Here is a 21,139-nt window from a genome sequence, read left to right on the forward strand (position 1 = left end):
CCCCCCTGTGCACCCACGCTCTCGCTATCTGACATTTGGCACACCAAATCGATTTTCTGCGAGAAGTTCAAACTATCCCCTGTCTCGTTAAACGACACTCCGTTCGCGAAAGAGACCCTAATCGGACGCCCAGGGCCAAACGATCCAAAGATCCGCGACGCGCACCTATTAAAGTAGTCCGTATGGACAAAGTCAACAGGCCTCGGTATACCCGTGTCAATTTGGTTGAAAAGAGAACATGCGATTTGGTTTTCTAGGGCTCGCGCACGGCTCCTAGTTACGCGTTGTTTGGAATCTAGTATCCCTAATCCACCTACTACGCGGTTAGCAACCTCTTTGTCTTTATCAGACATTCACTGTCTGAGCACAGAACAAAAAATCCCAAGAAGTGAAAGAAACGAAACTAAAAAAAAGTGAAGAAAATACAAATAAAAAAGGAGTTCACTAAACGGTGTTGTATGTATTTGGAAGCAACCAAAATATGCTATGAAAGCAAAAATTAGACAAAAGAATAAATATGAATGTGAGCCTTAATAATTTAACCCAAAACCCAATAAAAAAAAATATATATAAATAATGGATATTGAATAATAGATATAAAAATTACAATGTAGGTATATAAAAATTCAATCAATTAATAGGTAATATGTTTGTGTGTATGTATGTATATGTATGGTAATCTAAGTAATGGTGTGGATATGACAAAAAAACTGAAATTTTATATCTTAAACGCCTAGAAAGGAATTAATAAAGTTCACCCAAAACCCAAGTTCAAAAATAAAACAGAAAAATAAAAACTTAGTTCTAATTATTACAAAAAAATTCAAAGATACTCTGTAATTTATGGAATATGCTAAACACCTACAAAATGCATACGACTTTCAATATACGTATGTATGTATGTGTAAACAATTTTTTTTTTCTTTCTCAAGTCCCTAATACTAAAAATGGAAAGCAATATGAAACAACCCTAAGAACGATATAATAGCAAAAACCAAAAAATTTACAACGCAGTTTCAACAAATTTGTATGGAAATAATCCTAATAAGAAAATATAAAAAAACTAAATTGGAAATTTGCCAGTAAAAAAAAAAGAAAGTCACTACTGAAATTGAGTGTGTATTGGTGCGTGCGGTGCTGCCTTGGCGAATGTTCGGTGAAGGCAGTGTGGTCGTCCGTATCTATATCCTGTCTAGTCAGTTTTCGTGCTGTCCGTGGAAGTGTGGTACTTCACGCCCAAGAACTTGTTCCTAAGCGTGGATGCCACACCTCCTACTCCTAAATATCGTGGCGATGACTGTATACCTCACTCACCGGCAGTGCTGGACTCCCGGTAAGGTAGCTTAACCAGCTCGCCACGACCTTCTGCTAACGTCCGTCTTCTGGCTGAGTGTCATACCAGGTACCACTTAGTCCAGTTGTAGAAACCAAAAGAAGGAACCCTGGCATGAATACTCAGCCACTTCCTATACCTTTGTCATGACGACACTTGTCGACCAGGCGAGCCCAATCGGCGTTGCCATCATGACGGTCCCTGTTCTGTCAAAAGACGGAAATAGGGATTGGGTTTGGATGGAACATGGGGGGAAAAAAACGAAGGAAATCTAGAAGAAAAGTGGGAAGATTAAAGAATAGTGAAAGATAGAGTTACTTAAAAAATGTGGGAAATAAAAGAGGATCGGGCTATTAACCGTTGGGCGCCATTGTTACGTGGCTGACTGTTTGGGTGGTGAGGAGCGGCGGCAAGCAGGTATGCTTGCGGGCCCAGGCTAGCTCGTCGTTTGGGCGGGGTATTGCACCACCGACCTCACCCGCAGCCACATGAACAAGAAGGGTTCATACCTGCATATGTGTTGGAAAGAAAAGCTGAAACAGATAGAAATAGACGTGAGGGGCAAAGATATAGAGGGGAAAACGTAAGGGGTAGAAAAGGATGAAGGCCCGTCCTGTCAGGTGGAGTCTACCCTCCCTCTGCAGTGCAACTTGCACTGCACCGTGGGCACTGTGCTGACTCCTGTTTACCTTACAGTGCCCCCAAACCTGACTTAAGTCTGTCCATCCGTCAATAAGCCATTTCCCTATCACTCACCTTCACCTTACCTTACCGCGCGCAAGCGCAGCACCAACACCAAAATTCGACTTAGCCCTGCATTATTGAAAATATTAAAATTTCATCCAAACATAATTCTTATGATTTATTTACAAAATTTTTGGTTTCCAAATTACCAACTAATAATAAGTGCAATAATTTCAACAAACTTTGAACTCAAAGTTTACTACAAAATAATTTGCCAAGGATTCCAAAAGGCTTAACTAGTATCAATTTCTAAAACTTCTATTTACTCAAAGTAAAAAAAAAATGCTCAAATATAATACTGAACCTTATTACTAGCTAACATTACAAATTCATGTGAAGGCAGGAAGAAGTCGATAAATTTCAAATTCCATACAATACAAAATACTTATGACTAATAGACAAAGTGTCTGAACTCAAATAAAAAAAAGTTTAACTTTTAGGGCCACCCTAATGCCATATTATTACTAGGAGCTAATTCTAAATCCTAAAATTGCAAATTCAAATAAAATGAAACAAAGTAAGAGGGCGAACAAAAAAAACATTCAAGTACCCTAATCCCTGATCTACCGCAACCGCTCAAGTAAACATAAGATCAATTATGTGCACAGCAAAATTAGGTCATCAAAGGAAAGGGATTTATGTGTATATGAAAACAAATGGTATGTATGTAAGTGCAAATGTACGTTTGTGACGTTTTTCATGCATGCACATATGTTCGTTGCAATCTGTTTTTATTTTTCTGATTTGCTAATTTCTGAACTATTTTTGCAAGAGCAGGAATCCGTGCTAGCACATGTACATACAACTAAACAGGTGTATTTTGATAAATTATAATGTTTCACTCAAAACACTCACCAAGTTACTCTTCTCATCCAACGGCGCCACTGCAGTTGAGTAGCTTTGCTGAAAACGCTGAAAAGAAATACTCCTAGCATGCAATCAATTCTACAGGCCACGTCCACGTTAGCCACCCGCAATCACTCAGCCAAGATCACTCGCTAGTGATCTTTAGTAATGAGTTCTTTGGTAGTGTTAATTCTACCAACGTGATGGTGAAACGCAAAAATTAATAATACAAATAAAAAATGTGTAATAAAAAAAAAATTCTTTGGTACGGAGGGCACACTATTGTGTATAACCTCGGGGTGGCAAAGAAAAGGTATGTTGGAATTGGTTTTCCCAATAATTCCTAAAGAAAACATAAATAAAGGTGAAAATCAAAAATTCAGAAAAAATAAAATTTTTTCTTTTGTTGGTGCAGTGCTACCATAGGTAGCCGAAAACATGTGTGAATAAAGAAATGTGTATATGGTAGAAGATAAATATACCAAAAGATAAAAAAATGAAATGTCAAACCGAGGAGGAAATGACAAAAAAAATTATAATGTAGAACAAAAAGAAAAGGGATGGAGGCAGGAGTGCCACCATTAATTCCTGAAATATGGAGTTGAATTATAAAGGAAAACTCTATATCTCCTAACAACAAAATGCTTTGCCCAGGTAACGAAATGACCCTTTTGCCCCTCCTCATGAAGATCATGCCCTCTATGATAGTATTTAAATAAAAAATATAAAAAAAATATTATAATATATAAATATATACAAACATAATACTATGGCCAAATGTGATTCTGGAACAGCTCCCCCCTCCGCCGGTGTTTGATAGTTGCTTTCGTTATCAGAATCAGCTGAGCCAGCCCAATAAATGTATGAGTATTGCCGTAAACTTGGTTGTGGTTGTTGCCACCGTTTTTATACTTGTAGTTTCTCGGGTTGTCCGCTTTGTTAAAATTGTATGCGATTTTTGTTATATGTGTTGGCGTAGCTGTTGTTGTGGTTGCGTCTCACTGCCGCCGGTGAAAAGTGCTATCGATGTTGCCAATTCTATTGTGCTTTTGCCGTTGTTGTTTCGGTGTGCGCATGCAACGAATTAAATAGAACGTACTGTTTGTGGATGCGTGGCAATTGTTTTTGGCCGGAATGTCACCAGTGTGATGTTGTTGTTGTTGGGCGTTGCGTCGCCAATGTAATGGGGATGGTATAGTTGGTGTTGAGCGGTATGTCGCCAATGTGATGTAGTTGTTGTTGGGCGTTACGCCGCCAATATGAAAAAATGCTGTTGTGGTTGTTGCGGCGTATATCGCCAATATAAAAAAAGTGCTGTAGTGGTTTTTGTTGTGGAGTGCGCTACCAATTAAAAATGTAGTGTAGTGCGTGGTGGTTGTTGCCGGGCGGTATTTCGCCAAGTATAATGTATTTGTTTTTGGGCGGTACGCCGCCAAGAACCGTGCCCAGTGGGTCTTTCCAAAAGTGGCCTGGTAATATACAAAAAAACGTTATTCTTGCAGCATTTCTAGCATTAAATTTATTTTATTTTTATTTTCCTTTTTTTTTGTTGTCTGCGTGATTATATACTCACCGACATACATATGTCTGTATGAAGGCGTGCGTACATGCATGCAAGTTTGCTTTTGGCTTGCTTGGAAAATTGGCTATATAGAAGCCAACTTCCCAGTGGGCATGCCAAGTTGAAAAAAAAAACAAATCCAAAGCCAAAGGAAACCATTAGACTTACCTGGTTTTAGCGGTGGCGATAGCCTTTGTGGTCTAATTTATTTCTGCTGCAACGGCCAGGATCGGGGGCTAGCTGGCAAACCAGATTTGCCTGGTTCTAGCGGTCGCGAGACACTTCACCGCGTACTACACAATTAAAAAAAGGTACTTCGCTACAGAATAGTAAGCAGGCTTTTTAGGTTTGAAGCGCGCACTAAAAACTTATTGAAGAATTTTTATAATTTTTTTTTTTTTGTTAACCATTTTCCATTTACATTCACTGGCACTGATGAAATAATACTTTGGCCCGTTGGCTCATTTTGCCCCTTCTTATAGCTACCGCCGTGGTAAGGAACGTTACCCAGAAACGGAAAATTTTTACCCTTGCATGTCAAACTTTCTTTTCGGCTTTCCCGTATTTTCCATCTATACAATCATGCACTCATACTTTCATACGCTTACCGCTCCCCACAACGAACACCTACACTGATACATTTGGTTCGTGCCTTGACCGCTCACACTGATGCATTCACACGCTCATAGCCTTGCACAAATACACATCCACATACGTAACACCGAACAGAACAAACACATAGTTACATATCATTCGTCAAGGCTGCTAGGTTGTTAGCAACATGGTGAAATTTTACTTATTATAACAACATGATGTCAAGCGCAACATCTTCTTTCAGTTGCAACATTGTGTTCACTATAGGTACAATGTTGTCAATGTTAATGTTATTATGTTAATATTATTTTAATGGCAACATTGCGGCCAAGGCACGGACCTGGACACAAAACACATAAACACATAGACGCATATACACTCCGCCACTCATTGAAGCCAGTATGGAGACAGGCTGTCGTTACAACTTTGCTACAAGTGGTTGTGCCTAAAAAGGATAATTTTACAATATAAGTTGGAAAACATTAAAGATAGATATTTAAATAAACTTTTAAATAATGTGAAGTATTTTTAACAAGCTGATTTGTGTATTAATACCACTTTGGAGATAAAAATAAAGTTTTCAATAAAGGCATATGCTAAAATATGCTAAATGTACATAAAGTCCAACGTGGATGAAAAGCTGCTCTCCACAACACAACAGGCGTACACCAAAGGCAAGTCAGTAGACACCGGATTGCATAGGATGGTAATAAGCATAGAAAAAGCCTTGGAATATAAGGAATATCTCTAGAAGTCTTCTTAAACATTGCCGGGGCTTTCAACAGTGTTTCTAAATGAGCGATTGTGGATGGTCTTAATTACGTTAAAGTACATCCAGCCTTACCCAGATGGATCGACTGCATGTTAAACTGCAGTAAGATTACATCGCAATGGGGATTGTACGCGGTCACGAAATTAGTGGACAGGGGCACTCCGCAGGGGGGGCGGGTGCTATCACCTCTGCTGTGGACGCTGGTCATTAACCAACTGCTCAGGGGATTCTACGAGGGACCAGCAAAACTTACGGTTTACGCAGATGACGTTGCATATGGTCTTGTTTACAAGGAGGTACAAGGTCCCTAATTGGACCAGGCCTAGGTTAGGAGGAGCGACCCTACGGGCGAAACTTTGCACAAAATATGAAGGAATCATCCTAGACAGTAAGCTGTCATGGAAGCTCCACGCGGAGGAGAGGGTGAGGACTGCTTCAACGGCACTTTATGCATGTAAAAGAATCCAAAAGAACCGGCATATACGATCAGAAGGCACTCGAAGACCATGCCTCAAAACTAACAACCAAAAGCAATAATTATCATTTCACTGACACAAGTTTTATAGTTTTTTTCTTCGGGAGTTGGACACAATATTTTCATTATATTACTTAACAACTTAAGGGCTTCATTCTATATTACGAACGATAGCTCAGACGAACGATTCGCCTCCAAACGATTTCGTCTAGCAATGGCATTCTCGTATCATTTTCGTTCGGTCTTTACGTTTCTAACTAACAGGAAGGCAAAAGTAATTGTCAAGTGATAAGTTGCCATCGTTTAACATAGTGCAAATACACAAGCAATTCGTCTCTGATCCGCAAAGAAGCGGTTTCGTCTCTAACGCAACCTTTAAATAATTATAAACTATGAAAATAAAATCAATGTCAAACCCACTATCAAACCTTGGAAAATGTTGAAACGTTCACCACCAACTTGACGTTCTTCAAAGTAATCACATTGACCCAAAACACTTGAATTAATGTCATTAGCTGTAGTCATAACAGCACGACCACAAGCTTTCATTGTACGTTTCAAATCTTCTTCTGGTACACGAAATCTTTTTGTTGATGAATAAGTTTGGAGGACATTGCTGTGGCAGCGTATTTTTCCAATAAAGCACGTTGTTGTTCCTTTGATTGGCGCTTCGACATGTACAGTCATGTCATATTTTGGTCATGCATAATTATAATGCTTTACGTATAGATATTTGCATGCACGCCTTCCTCAACATATGGTTTAACTTGTTGTAAGATTTCACTTGCTTAAAGTACTACTGAAGTGGTGCCATGGCCGACCTGATAAGAGAAACATTTTTATTCTACACATACTAATATAACAAAAAACTTACCTCAGCATCTTGAGATTTGGCGATGTCAACTAGAGTTTTACGGCTGGATGCACAATATCCAATAGTTTCATACTGGTTGCACGATCATTTGAAATTGTGGCCTTACCACTAAGATCAACAATATGCTTGTCCATACTGCGTGGACCCAATGTAGTGCGTATAGCGTCCACAATTGATTGCGAGGCATTGATGTTGGATATGAGTTGAGGTTTACCTTGAGGGCTATCGGGGCCCAAACATTTTTTACACAAAAACTCATATGTACCCAATACAAGTTCAAGACGTTCATATATATCAACAGGTAGGGTCATTTCTCGCTACTTGGGTTTTGACGTTTTGCTTTTTTACTTTGATTTATATATATACAAAAGAGTTCTTGCTGCTGACCGACCGCCCGTGATTTTCTTTACTTGCCAATTATTTAATTGTACATTAGATTTAAAACTTGTATTTATGTACAAGCAACTAAAGTTAACTTAATTAAATTAAAGTGAACAAAAAGCATATTGAGTTTCCTTTGGCTGGCTACCCGCAATTGTGAAAGGAAAACCATCGCATACAGCCGACTCCCGCTAAGCGGGAGAAGTCCACCCATACCGCACAAGCGAAGTAATCCGCCACAACATTTTTTGGTCATTCGCGCCGAATTATCCACCAGGAAAAGCATTTCACCGCATAAATTAAAAAACCGCAAGTATTCTGCAAATATTATATTCATATCATATATACATAGCTTATATATTTAATAATCTTGGCGCAACTCTACAATTGCAAGTACCAAGCGACTTTCATTTGCCCTCTACACACATACAAATATACATATTAACAAGGATTGCAAATTCCTTTTATGCTTTGTGTTTCGTACAAGTTCAACTCATACGACTCTAAGCGAGCATTCAAATACTAAATAGCAGACTCCGCTTATACGTTTATACCCCCATGCAATTTTGATACAAAAGTTACATTTTCGCATTTTTTTTGTAACAAATCGGCATTCTACGAATAGAATCACATACACTTCTTCGAATATTAGTAATACCTAACAACAATCAAGAAGTATGTCCGCCTTCGTAAAAACCCGCGATTCTGCGCTCAATGCAATCAAACGTTATATGACCAAAAGCACGGATGTTGCATTAACTGTAGATATCGATCAAGTTGAAAGTTATTTGAACTCTTGAATGAGCAATGGGCTCGATTCAACGCTGCACGATATGAGGTGGACACTTCATGTGGTACAGAAAACACTGCAGTTGAGGAGAGCCAACGGACTCAAGCCGAAACTTGGTACGCATCGGCCCTAGCTAATTTTAATCGTGTTCGCAGATGTCGTTTAGAATATTGAAGTCACAATGCAACCCATTCTACAATAGTTTCTGCCTCCATTCGTTTACCAAAAATTGAGCTACCATCTTTTTCGGGCGATTCAACTGAGTGGATCAGCTTTTATGATTCCTTTTGCTCACTTGTTGATGGTAATGCTGCACTGTCAGACGGGCAGAAAATGCATTATTTACGAAGTTGTTTAAAGGGGAAGCGTTGAAGGTGGTCAGCGGTTTCAAAATCTGTGACGCCAATTATAAGGAGGCATGGGACTTGCTCAAGTCCCGGTTCAACATTATCAGAGTTATCGTCGAATCGCATTTCAAGGCAATGGCCGATGTCCGCAAAGCGACAAGTGACACCGCCAGTGCAATTAAAGCAGTTCTGAACCCATATCAGCAGCATGTTCGTGAACTCAAGGCATTAGGCTGCCATGTTTATTTCTGGGACGACTGGCTCGTCCATGATATAGTATGTAAATTATCTTTTGAAAGAAGGAAGCAGTGGGAGCTTTCGCTTTTGACTGATGCACCGCCAACATTTGAGAAGCTATGCTGTCAGCAGCAGCGCCATTACAACCAAGTAAACCCATTACTGCTAACAAACATACCAAAGCTTTCCATGCTATATCTGATCCCAACACCAATAGTTGCCCTTGTTGCGAGGGTGCGCACAAGATTTATAGCTGCGATAAATTCATCAGCCTTGATCCTACCTCTAGATCAAAGTTTGTTAAGCAGTCACATCTTTGCATAAATTGCCTAGGTTCGGGGCATTATAAACCTCGTTGCAATAGTTCTTCGTCATGCCGCAATTGTTGCCAACGCCATCACACGCTATTACATGGAACGCCAGCAGCAACCAACAGTACCGACACCGCCGAAAACCAGCAAACAACATCGAACTACGCCGCCGCAGATAACACTTCAGGGAATAGCACCACCGCTCTTTCCGCAATCGCTTTTTCGACCGATTACCCCGCCCCTGAATTTGTGTCTTCGTGTTTAGACACGAATGCTGATCCTCTACCAGAGAACAAAACTATATTGTTGGCTACGGCTCTCGTTAAGGTACGAGATTGTTCTGGTCGCTTTCAACAAGCTCGTTTGTTGTTTGACTCTGGTTCGCACGCCTCCTTCGTAACTGAGTCGTGTGTCCGACGTTTGGGCTTACGTAGGAGTTCATCTACCGCCATAATTACAGGCATTGGGTCCTCACAGGGAGGACGCGCTAGAGGTCAATTTTCGCTGTCACTTTCATGGAACTTTTCTGATCAATGCTACGCTATCAATGCATTAATTTTTCCAAAAATCACTGGGAATTAACCGACTTAAACCGTTAGTATAACTTCGTGGCCACATATCCAAGGTTTGTCCCTAGCAGACCCACAGTTTATGAGGCCTGGTCCTATAGATCTATTGATAGGTATGGACGTAATGGAGACTTTAATTTGCTCGGAGATTCGAAAGGGTCCATGTGGGATGCCTACAACTCAACGCACAGTGTTCGGTTGGACGATCTTTGGAAGTGTAGGCAATCCATCAGCGCCGTGTTTCCAAACTTATTTTTGTGAGGTGCAACTCGAAAGAGCTTTAACGAGGCTCTGGGAATTGGAAGACGCACCGGAGAAAACGTATCTAACAAGGGAGGAACAATTTTGTGAAGAGCACTTCGAAGCAACGCATACCAGATCACCGGACAAACGCTTCATCGTCGAATTGCCGCTAAAGCCTGATGTACCCCTTGGAGAGTCTCGAAACCAGGCGGTTCGTAATCTCTTACGCATAGAAAGGAAACTCGCCGCCGATAAAGATTTACGTGCCAGCTACAATGAGTTTATGCGAGAGGTCATAAGCATGAAGCACATGGAAGCTGCTGTCGAAACGTCGAATTCCACATATTATATGCCCCATCACCCCGTGATTAAGGACTCGAGTGTTACGACCAAATTAAGAGTCGTCTTCAACGCATCCGCTAAGACAACAAATGGGAACTCACTCAACGATGCACTGTTTGTCGGTCCGCAACTGCAACAAAGCTTGGTTTGTATACTGTTACGCTTCCGAACCCACCGTTATGCCGTCACTGCGGACATTGCACAAATGTACCGTCAGGTATGTGTTTCACCGAAACACGTAGACCTGCAGCGGATTGTTTGGCGAAGTGACCCATCACATCCCATTCAAGACTACAGGATGCTTCCGGTAACGTACGGGGTCGCCGCCGCATCATATTTGGCTGTCACGGCACTTCAGCAAAGTTTACGTTATTCAACAAGTATATGCGAAAATGCCGCTGTAATAATACAAAGGGATTTTTATATGGACGATCTTTTAACCGGCGCTTCGAGTGTTGATGAGCTTCAGTCCTTGCAACAAAATGTCTCAAAAATCCTCCTTGGTACTGGGTTTGAACTTCGCAAGTGGGCTTCAAATTGTGTGGAGCTTACCAACACTATCGCGGTCACCGTGGTGTGATGGTAGCGTGCTCCGCCTGCCACACCGTATGCCCTGGGTTCGCACCCCGGGCAAAGCAACATCAAAATTTTAGAAATAAGTTTTTTCAATTAAGCGGGGTCGCCCCGCGGCAGTGTTTGGCAAGCGCTCCGGGTGTATTTCTGCCATGAAAAGCTCTCAGTGCAGATGCCGTTCGGAGGAGCACGACGCAAATTGGAAGAGAAGCTCGGCCTTAGATCTCTTCGGAGGTTGTCGCACCTTACATTTATTTTTTTTATACCAACACTATCCCTAGCGATTCAGAGAACATTGCTCTTTACATCGCTGAAGGTAAAGATGTTCACGCTCTCGGCCTCGTGTGGAACACGGAGGAAGATTATTTCACTTTCGCAATCAACCTTAAGCAACCACCTAGGCTTGCTACAAAGAGAGCTTTTTTATTGGATGCTAGCACGCTGTTCGACCCTTTAGGCTTGCTCGCCCCCACCACGTTCAAATCCAAGATATGGTTTCAGGACATCTGGCGCACCGAGGTTGGTTGGGACGAACAAATACCTGAGCTGGTGTGAACATCGATCGGAGCTACACAGTTTGACGAATCTAAAGGTGCCACGTTGGGTTGGCTGTAAAACCTCTGAATCAGCAACTGAGCCTCACGTTTTCTCAGATGAATCGGAACGAGCCTATGCCGCCGTCATATACGCGCGTACAGTATATAGCAACGGACAAGCTACGGTTTCCCTGATTTCGGCCAAAACCAAAGCAGCGCCAATAAAGTCTCCTACATTACCGCGTTTGGAGCTCTGCGCAGCTCATCTCGCGTCTAAGTTAGTACGAAGTGTACTACAAAGTTGGGACGAACTTAGCTACCCGCTATACGCCTGTACTGATTCAACTATTACTCTGGCATGGTTGCAAGCTCACCCAAGAAGATGGGAAATATTCATTGCGAATCGTGTGGCCGACATACAAGGAATTATACCGCCGGAGTGCTGGCAACATGTACGCTCAGAACGCAATCCGCCAGATTGCGCACCAAGAGGTTTAACGCCGCAAGAACTTATATAATATCAGCTGTGGTGGTCGGGTCCCGACTTTTTGTACAGCGAAGATCAGATTTGGAAGCAATCTACGCCAGAACCGCATTTAACTGAACTTGGTCTACGCAAGAAGGTTACCGTTCACATAACGGTACCCGAGGAGTGCTGGTCAATCATGACTAAATATTCATCATTTTCAAAACTACGGAAGGTTGTCGCATATGTATTAAGGTTCATTCACAATACTCGCGCTAGTAAGAACCGCACACAAAAAAGATCAAAGATGGTACTCCTAATTGTCAAGAGTTAGCTACAGCCGAACTACGTTTAATTAAATATACCCAAAGTATGTATTTTACTAATGAGATTTTTCATTGCAGGGAGAAAAAACCGATTCCCTTGCGAAGTAGCTTGTTGCGTCTGCAGCCGTATCTTGATCCGTCAGGTATTTTAAGGGTCGGAGGTAGCCTAAAATCTGCGGATGTCGCGCTTGACGCCAAACACCCTATTATCTTACCAAAAAATTCACCGCTGTCGAAATTAATAATATCTGACATACATAAGTATACCCTACACGCTGGGCCACGCACAATGACTGTCGTTCTTCAACACCGCTATTGGGTAATTGGTGCCCGCAATTTGATTAGAAGCATATACCATATGTGCGTTAAATGCACTTGCTTGAACAGCAATACATCCGTCCAGTCGATGGGCGATCTTCCTTCGTCTCGCACCACTTATGCTTGATGCTTCACGCGCACAGCTGTAGATTTCGCTGGTCCGTATACTTATAAATTTGCACATGGAAGAGGGTCAAAGTCAACAAAGGGCTACGTTTCGTCGTGATGCATGTGTACTGGTGGTATGCATATAGAATTTGTTGGAGATTTGTCCTCAAGTGCCTTTCTCAACGCATTCAAACGCTTTATCAACCGTCGAGGTTATTGCAAAGCCATGTACTCTGATAACGGTACGAACTTCGTTGGCGCTGACAGAGAATTGCGCGAGAGATATGAGAAGTGTATGGCAGATGAGAAGTTGCGATCGTTTTTCGCTGACTCCAATGTAGAGTGTCACTTTAACGCGCCAATCGCGCCTCATATGGGCGGATATTGGGAAGTCGGTATCAAGCGCATAAAATACCATATCAAACGCGTTCTAGAAGGTAACTTACTGTCTTTCGATGAATTCAGCACTCTGCTGACCGAAGTCGAAGCATGCGTCAATTCTCGCCCCTTATGCGCTGATCCGACCAGCGCAACCGATCTTGAAGTTTTAAGGCCTGGCCATTTCCTCGTCGGAGAGCCACTGAAGTCGATCCCAGAACCTGAGGGTCAAGGGTTCTTTGGAAATTATTTCAGCGATGGCATTTAATCTCTTCTATGCGACATTTTTGGCGCCGATGGCGTGATGAATACTTGTTAAATTTACAACGTCGAACTAAATGGTTTAGATCCGCACGCAACTACGAAGAAGGAGATGTCGTAGCTTTGTTTGATGAACGAACACTACTTACGAAGTGGACACTTGCAAGGGTAATTCGTTGCCACCCTGGTGCCGATGGAAACGTTCGCGTCGTAACCGTAAAGACAAGCAATGGAGAGCTCGTTTGACCCGTAACCAGACCGTGCCTTTACCTACAAAAGAGGATTTCTTTTGCGAGTCATCATCAGAAAAGGCGTAATATTTATAAGGTTTTCGTATTTTTTCATATTTATCTCGATTACTCAAGTTTTAAAAATATTAAATTGTTCGAGATAGACTTTCAAAATTAAATTTTAAATTTAATATTTTTTAATAATTAAAAATGTTAAGTAAACTTTGCGAAGTTAAAAATTTAAAGTAAATTTTTGATGATTGAAATTTAAAGTAAACTTTTTCGATTAATTAACTTTAAAAATGTTTGAGAGTAATTAAAAATTGAATTTTTGTAAAGGTGAATATCTTTTCTAATAGTTATCTTAATAATTGAAGACTGAATTTGTAAACATATGATACTCAAAATACATAGTTTGTAATTTCGTGATATTTAAATATTTGTTGTCAAATACCTTGAAATATTTATTACAAGATTAAGTTGAACATATCATATGTACATATATATGTAGTTCAAGGGCGGCGGTATGTTGGATCTTAAAGTTGTCTTAATAATCTTCGTAATGTTAATGGGGTAACTAGGTGTCGATATGGTAGTGTATCATATACATCGATAAGGTGGGGTCATTTCTCGCTACTTGGGTTTTGACGTTTTGCTTTTTTACTTTGATTTATATATATATAAAAGAGTTCTTGCTGCTGACCGACCGCCCGTGATTTTCTTTACTTGCCAATTATTAATTAGTACATTAGATTTAAAACTTGTATTTATGTACAAGCAACTAAAGTTAACTTAATTAAATTAAAGTGAACAAAAAGCATATTGAGTTTCCTTTGGCTGGCTACCCCCAATTGTGAAAGGAAAACCATCGCATACAGTCCACTCCCGCTAAGCCGGAGAAGTCCACCCGCACCGCACAAGCGAAGTAATGCGCCACAACATTTTTTGGTCATTCGCGCCGAATTATCCACCAGGAAAAACATTTCACCGCATAAATTAAAAAACCGCAAGTATTCTGCAAATATTATATTCATATATACATAGCTTATATATTTAATAATCTTGGCGCAACTCTACAATTGCAAGTACCAAGCGACTTTCATTTGCCCTTTAGGTTGCCAGGTTGTGGTGGATAGCCCGGATGTTGTGGCATTGGCAGATAGCCAGGATGGGGAGGTTGTTGCTGCTGCTGTCGTGGCATTGCAAAACCCGGTTGCTGTTGTGGTATATACCTTGGTATAACTGGATGTGGTGTCATTGCCCCACCTGGTCCAGTTGATGCGGGCGGCATACCTGGAGGACCACGATGCTCATGGCCACCAAATGGGTGGTGCATAGGGTGTTGAGGTGGCATTTGACCGGATTGTGACTGCATTAGACCGGACTGTCGTGGCATTGTAACCGATGGCATTGGCATTTGATATTCACGTGTTAGCTGGTATGGAGCTGTAACACCGCCTGAAATTCATGTTGGTGGTGTAGCTGAAACTGGTGGTTGACCAGTCTAGAAAAATAACAAAATTTATTAAACACAGAATATGAGGCAAGCCAGGTATATTTGCCCTATTTATAGTCATCTGATTGGGACCACCAGGTACAGCTTTCCCTGGCGGTGTCGTTGCTGGAGGCGATGGCGAATCCATGGAAGTTGGTGCATTGGCTTGAGGCGGTGGCTTAGCTGTTTCACCATATTGACCAGCTATAAAGTTATTGTTCGGTTGTTGTTGTTGCTTGTTGCGCTTGTTGCCAGTGCATGGTCTATTGGATAATGGTAAAACAGTTTGCTGAGTAGCATTATATGGAGGAGCACCTGGTAGGTTAGCATTTGTATATGGTGTATTGGGTTGCGGAGCAGTCGGAGCCGGTTGCTTCAATGAATTCATGGATAAGCCGCTCCTAGAATTTGTTAACTGTTGGATGAAGAAAAGAGGAAAAATGAATATATGAATATTAATCGTTTGATTTATTGGGCTAACTTAAGTACATTATTGAATTACTTTAAAGTTCGGGCGGCGCGAGTTAGAGCAGATTCCTTTAAAAGACTTACCGAAAGGGTGTTAATTATTGTTTATTTTATCCAAATATACAAAAATTGTCCACCGCTGTTCTCAAACCAATTTTTATTTGTTAAACAAAGCAATTTGATTATTCTTTTTGTTCCATTTTATGAAAACTTAAAATTTAATCAGCAAAGTTATTCAAAAAAGATTCTAAAAAGTGATGATAAAGAGTGATTTTCAGGGTTTGATGATCGACCCAGGAAAGAGTAGAAATAAATAGCATGTATTCTATAATGTATTAGGACAGCTCCTTCTACACCTCCATAATTCGCTTTGTCAAAAGCTAAAGGGCGTTTCGGTAATTTTATACGACAGCATGACACTCTTAATTCACATCCAAAAATATCGGGAGGGGTGTCAAAAGTCGCGTTTTGAAATCAGAACCGCGAATCCGAAAACGGAAATAAAAAATTTTACGTATCTGGAGAGATATTTACAAAAGAAAGTGCAACTATTCAGGTGGTTGTAATGTTTTGTAGAGAGAAAAAAAATGTGTGTTCAAAGGAATTTTGAACGGGTTTAGTTTGAATCCCACCCCATTGGTGGATCGGCCAGGGTATTTTTTTAGAAGCGCGACGGAAGTCCGTCAACGCAAAACATTGTTCTGAGCAAAAATACCATGGATCGAACTCCCGGTTTCGGAGGGACCCGGTGTAATATTTCGGTTTTACGTCAATATTTTTTGAACGACTCAAAATTTTTAGTTTTCCGTTTTCGGGTTCGCGAACCTGTCACCAAAACGCGTATTTTGACACTCCTCTCGATAGTTTTGGAGGTGTATTAAGAGTGTCATGCTGTGGTATAGAATTACCGACGTTTCGAAGCAATGAACAGATTCTTGAATTTTTACAATATCCTGTAAATAATAATTTTGTATTAATACAAATAGTTTTAAGTATTCTATGATAGTTTTCGGCCATATCACAGATTTGAGTCGAGCTTTGCAGCTTAAAAGATGGATCATATTGACGTAAAATGTTTTCACATTCAAGTAGCTTATCATTATCACTTTTACTGCCGCTTTCGTTATCCGTATTTATTGATTTATACACATCCCAATCATTGTCGTTTAAGCCAAATGTATCATTGTGCGCCAATAAAGAAATAATACGCATACGTTCTTGAGCCGCTGCAGTATGTCTTTTTGCTATTTCTTGTCGGTGAGCTTTACGTTGTTCTTTACGCTATAAGATTTCGTTAACCACTTTTCTATATGCCGTTGGTGGTTTCTTGGAGTTGGTTACTTTTTTCCATTTGTGCTCGATTTCCAGGCAACGAAGCGTTTGTGTTGTTGATTCCATTTTTTGGAGACGTACACGAAGTGCACCAATTGTTTTCTGGAAAAATATTAGAATTTGTAATATTGTACAAATACAAACATAAATACATATTAAATTCACTTTCCACACACTCACATCCAACATCGCTAAGTTATTTATTTATTTTGTAGTGCAGATTCAAATTCTTCAATCTCCCCATATTGTCGTTGTTCGTAAAGTTCTCTAACGCTAGACATAAATCGTAATTGATTTTCAAAATATTAGTGCTTATTTCTAGCACGTCGGACATTTATTTCGAGAAGACGCCAAGTCCAAGTTCTGTGTTGTATTTTGATTGTAGGGTATTACGAATGCAAGTGAATTTTTTCACATTTTCTGAATAATAATCTGTATCAGACCAACGCCTCAGGTCCTCCAAATAAACTCTTATTTACACAATTTATTTGGCAAACTTGAAATTTTCACCGCCGACACCGATGCTCATTAGAAATGGCGGACTAGCAGAACATTTTTTTGCAAGCAACAATGACCATCCGTATGAATATAAGAGGTGCGAGAGAGCACGATACATAGTGGGAAAGCTAAAATTGTCAACATGCTATTTCATTTGCAGAATTTTTCATTCCAAATCGTCAGCCCTGTCAAAAATTCGTGTGGCTGTGTGCGTTTTTGGTCACACGATTTGATACCTATTTTTACTTCGAAAAATCTGGACGAATTCACACCAAGACCAAAAAGATTCAGAATGCGGATGATGAAATACCAATATGAAATCTATTACACTGCAGGGAAATTCCTAGTTGCGGCGGATGCACTGTCACGTCATCCAGTCGAAGAAGATATAGCAGCAGACGAGGGCTCTCTTGAAGAAGACGCAAGGACATATGTCAACAGTGTTGTTGCCAGTTTGCCCATGATCCAAGGTAAATTAAATATTTATGAATACTCTCAAAAAAAAGATGCTGTTTTACAAAAAGTAGTGAGGTATTGTTTAGAGGGTTGGCCTGACCGATACCGAATTGAATCACAGGTCCGTCCATATAATAACGAGAAACAAAATTTATCACTGAATAATAATCTGCTTATGCATGGCTGTCGCGTGGTAGTTCCAGCCGAGCTTCGTCAGGAAGTCTTAGAAAAGATACACGCGGGCAACTTGGGAATCGTAAAATGTAAGACAAGGGCCCAACAATCTGTGTGGTGGCCAGGCTGTGGAAAAGATATCGAAAACCACATAAAGAAATGCTCTATCTGCATACAAAATACCATACCGCGACATGAAAGCTGACCGCAACACCGGAGCGTCCTTGGCAAATGGTAGGGACAGACTTATTTTTTCACAATTCGAACAGCTATTTAATAATCAGTGACTATTTATCGCCATACCTAGAAATAGCCAAACTTGAGAATCAAACTACGAGCTGCGTCATAAATCATCTTAAATCAATTTTTTGTATACATAGCATGCCAGAGATAGTCCGATCCGATAACGGACCACAGTTCCAGCGTATTAATTAATCAGCTTTCGCGATGTTTGCCAAACAACGGGGATTTCAACATATAACTTCGTCACCACGATATCCGCAAAGCAACGGCTTCATTGAGTCTTCGGTGAAAACCGTAAAGTCACTGTTGAAGAAGAATAAGGACCCATATTTAGCGCTGATGGAATATCGAGCAACGCCATTAGCAAACGGCTTTTCACCGGCAGAGATGTTAATGGGTAGGAAAATTCGAACCACTTTACCCATTATCCAGCAAAAATTGGTGCCAAACTATAACCTTGATAAGCAGATAGAAAATGACAGGGAGCTGAGAGCAAGCAAGCTAATAACTATGACAAAAGACACACTGTTGCCAAGCGAGAACAATTTGAAGTGGGAGTTGTAGTGTGGATTCGTGATTTAAGCTCATGGGGTCGCATTAAAAAATGTGCAGAAACACCTCGCTCATACATCGTTAGCACAAGCAACGGAGACTTTTGCAGAAACTCGTTCCATCTTGTGTCCGCCAGACGAAAAGATGTTCCATATGAACCTGGGGAGGTAAGATAGATTCCAACGAAAAGTACCAAGAGTGCTGCTGAAGTTTCCAAAACCGAAAATCTCAGCTCAAATGAATCAGATGCACCTACGACGGCATCACCACGCACCATACCGAGATATGTAACTACTACGAAATCGGGTCGCATAATTAAGCATCCCGACAGGTATCAGATATAAACAAATATCTTACGATACCCAGGTTTCTGGGTATTTATTTATTTACAGAAACTGTTTGGTTAGCATTTCATTTCTCTCCCTGATGGGGAGTATTCTCGCCTCATTATGTAGATGGTGTTCTGGGGACATAAGAAGACAGCCCGTGGCAGTTCTGAGCGCAGTATTTTGACAGGCCTGTAACTTCTTCCCGTGGGTAGTTTTTAGGCTTGGCGACCATATAGGGGACGCGTAGCACGCAAATGGCTGGCCAATTGCTTTTTATGTAGTAATGAACGTTTCTTTATCTTTTCCCCAAGTACTGCCAGCAAGAGATTTGAGGATTTTATTACGGCTCTGGATTTTGGGTACAATTGCGGCTGCATGCTCACCAAAATGTAGATCCTGATCGAACGTCACACCCAAGATTTTGGGGTGTAGGACAGTCGGCAGCGTAGTGCCATCGACGTGGATGTTCAAAATGGTCGACATTTGGGACGTCCAAGTTGAAAATAAAGTCGCGGATGATTTAGTCGGTGATAATACCAGGTTTCGCGAGGCGAAAAAACTGGAGAGATCAGGGAGGTAGCCGTTTATTCTGTTGCAAAGGTCATCGACCTGTGGGCCCGGGCCTGTGGCCATTATTGTGCCGGCGTAAGAAACGATAGTAACTCCTTCCGCTGGCGAAGGTAGTTTTGATATGTAGAAATTAAACAAAAGTTGGGATAGGACACCTCCCTGTGGCACCCCTTGTTTAATTCTTCTTGGCTTTGATGTTTCGTTTCTGAATTGCACCGATGCCTGCCGACCACCCAGATAATTTGCGGTCCACATTTTAAGACATTGGGGAAGGGTAAACCCTACCAGGTCTTGTAGTAACGTGCCATGGTTGACCTATCAAAAGCTTTTGATAGGTCTAGCGCAACGAGTACTGTTCTATGGTGGGGCTTTTGATTTAAACCACAGTTTATCTGGGTGCTACAGGCATTTAGCGCGGTGGTGGTGCTACGGAGTTTTCTAAAGCCATGCTGATGGCAGGCTAGCTGCAAATTTGCCCTGAAGTAGGGGAGCAAAATGGCTTCAAGCGTCTTGGCTACTGGCGATAGGAGAGATATCGGGCGATATGAGAGATATCGGGCGTTATGACTCTCCTATGTTAGCTGGTTTCCCAGGCTTTAGTAGTGGGACCAGCTTGGCCATTTTCCATTTTTCGGGAATGACAAAGGTGGAAAGAGACAGGTTGAAGACATGTGCTAAATATTTGAAACCCTCTTTCCCTAGGCTTTTAAGCATCGGCATGGCTATGCCGTCTAGGCCTACTGCTTTGGATGGTTTAGCATGACCGATGGCATCCCCAACCTCTTTGGCGGTGATAGTAATTGGCGACGTGCTGAATTTATGTTTATGTGCGTGTCTGTTGGCCCTCCGTCTATCTTTGTCGACCGTAGAATGCATAATATATTGTCGGCAGAAAGCGCTCGCGCATTTTTTCGCATCCAAGAGCACTTTATCGCCAAAGGCGAGAGAGGTTACAACCGCTTAGGTGCTCCTCCCATTTCCCCCGCTTGTGTTCATCCACAAGCAATCTGTTGCGTTGGTTTATATCCCTTATTTAGGGGTCGCCGGGATCGAGCTGTCTTATAAGATCACGTTCTGTCGCTAAATTTGCGGCCTCCGCCGGAAAGTGAGGCCAAATTGGGGGAATTCTTCCGGCGGGAATGAAGCGAGCCGAGGCGGATTCAATGACCTTGCGGAAAGCACGCTCCCCTTGGCGAGCATCAGTCTGGCTGGGGAGCGCAGCAAAGCGGTTGTCTGTAAAGGATTTGTATTCGTCCCACTTTCCTTTTTTAAAGTTTATGAAAGGACGGTTTTCTGTGACAATGAAGTCGGTGGTACGCTCGAGCGAAATAAGTATAGGCTGGTGGTCAGATGCCAATGTTACCATCGGCTGCCAGTTGACGCAGTTTACGAGTCCTGCGCTCACGA

General features: G+C 41.3%; 1 protein-coding gene across 6 annotated transcripts in view; it reads left to right on the plus strand.

The window, feature by feature from the left end:
* Window positions 1–21,139, plus strand: part of Gyf (GIGYF family protein Gyf) — a 955,717-nt gene that overhangs the window by 62,173 nt on the left and 872,405 nt on the right. For 2 of the 6 annotated variants that reach the window (XM_067757905.1, XM_067757903.1), the window contains one exon: window positions 17,569–17,878. The exons of the other annotated variants lie outside the window; for them this stretch is intronic. In XM_067757905.1, the coding sequence (XP_067614006.1) occupies window positions 17,701–17,878 (178 nt within the window). In that variant the 5' untranslated portion in view covers window positions 17,569–17,700. Of the gene's footprint in view, window positions 1–17,568; window positions 17,879–21,139 lie in introns of those variants that run through there. 6 annotated transcript variants of the gene reach the window in all.

This window comes from Eurosta solidaginis, chromosome X (assembly GCF_040869045.1).
Source record: "Eurosta solidaginis isolate ZX-2024a chromosome X, ASM4086904v1, whole genome shotgun sequence".
Lineage (NCBI taxonomy): Eukaryota > Metazoa > Arthropoda > Insecta > Diptera > Tephritidae > Eurosta > Eurosta solidaginis.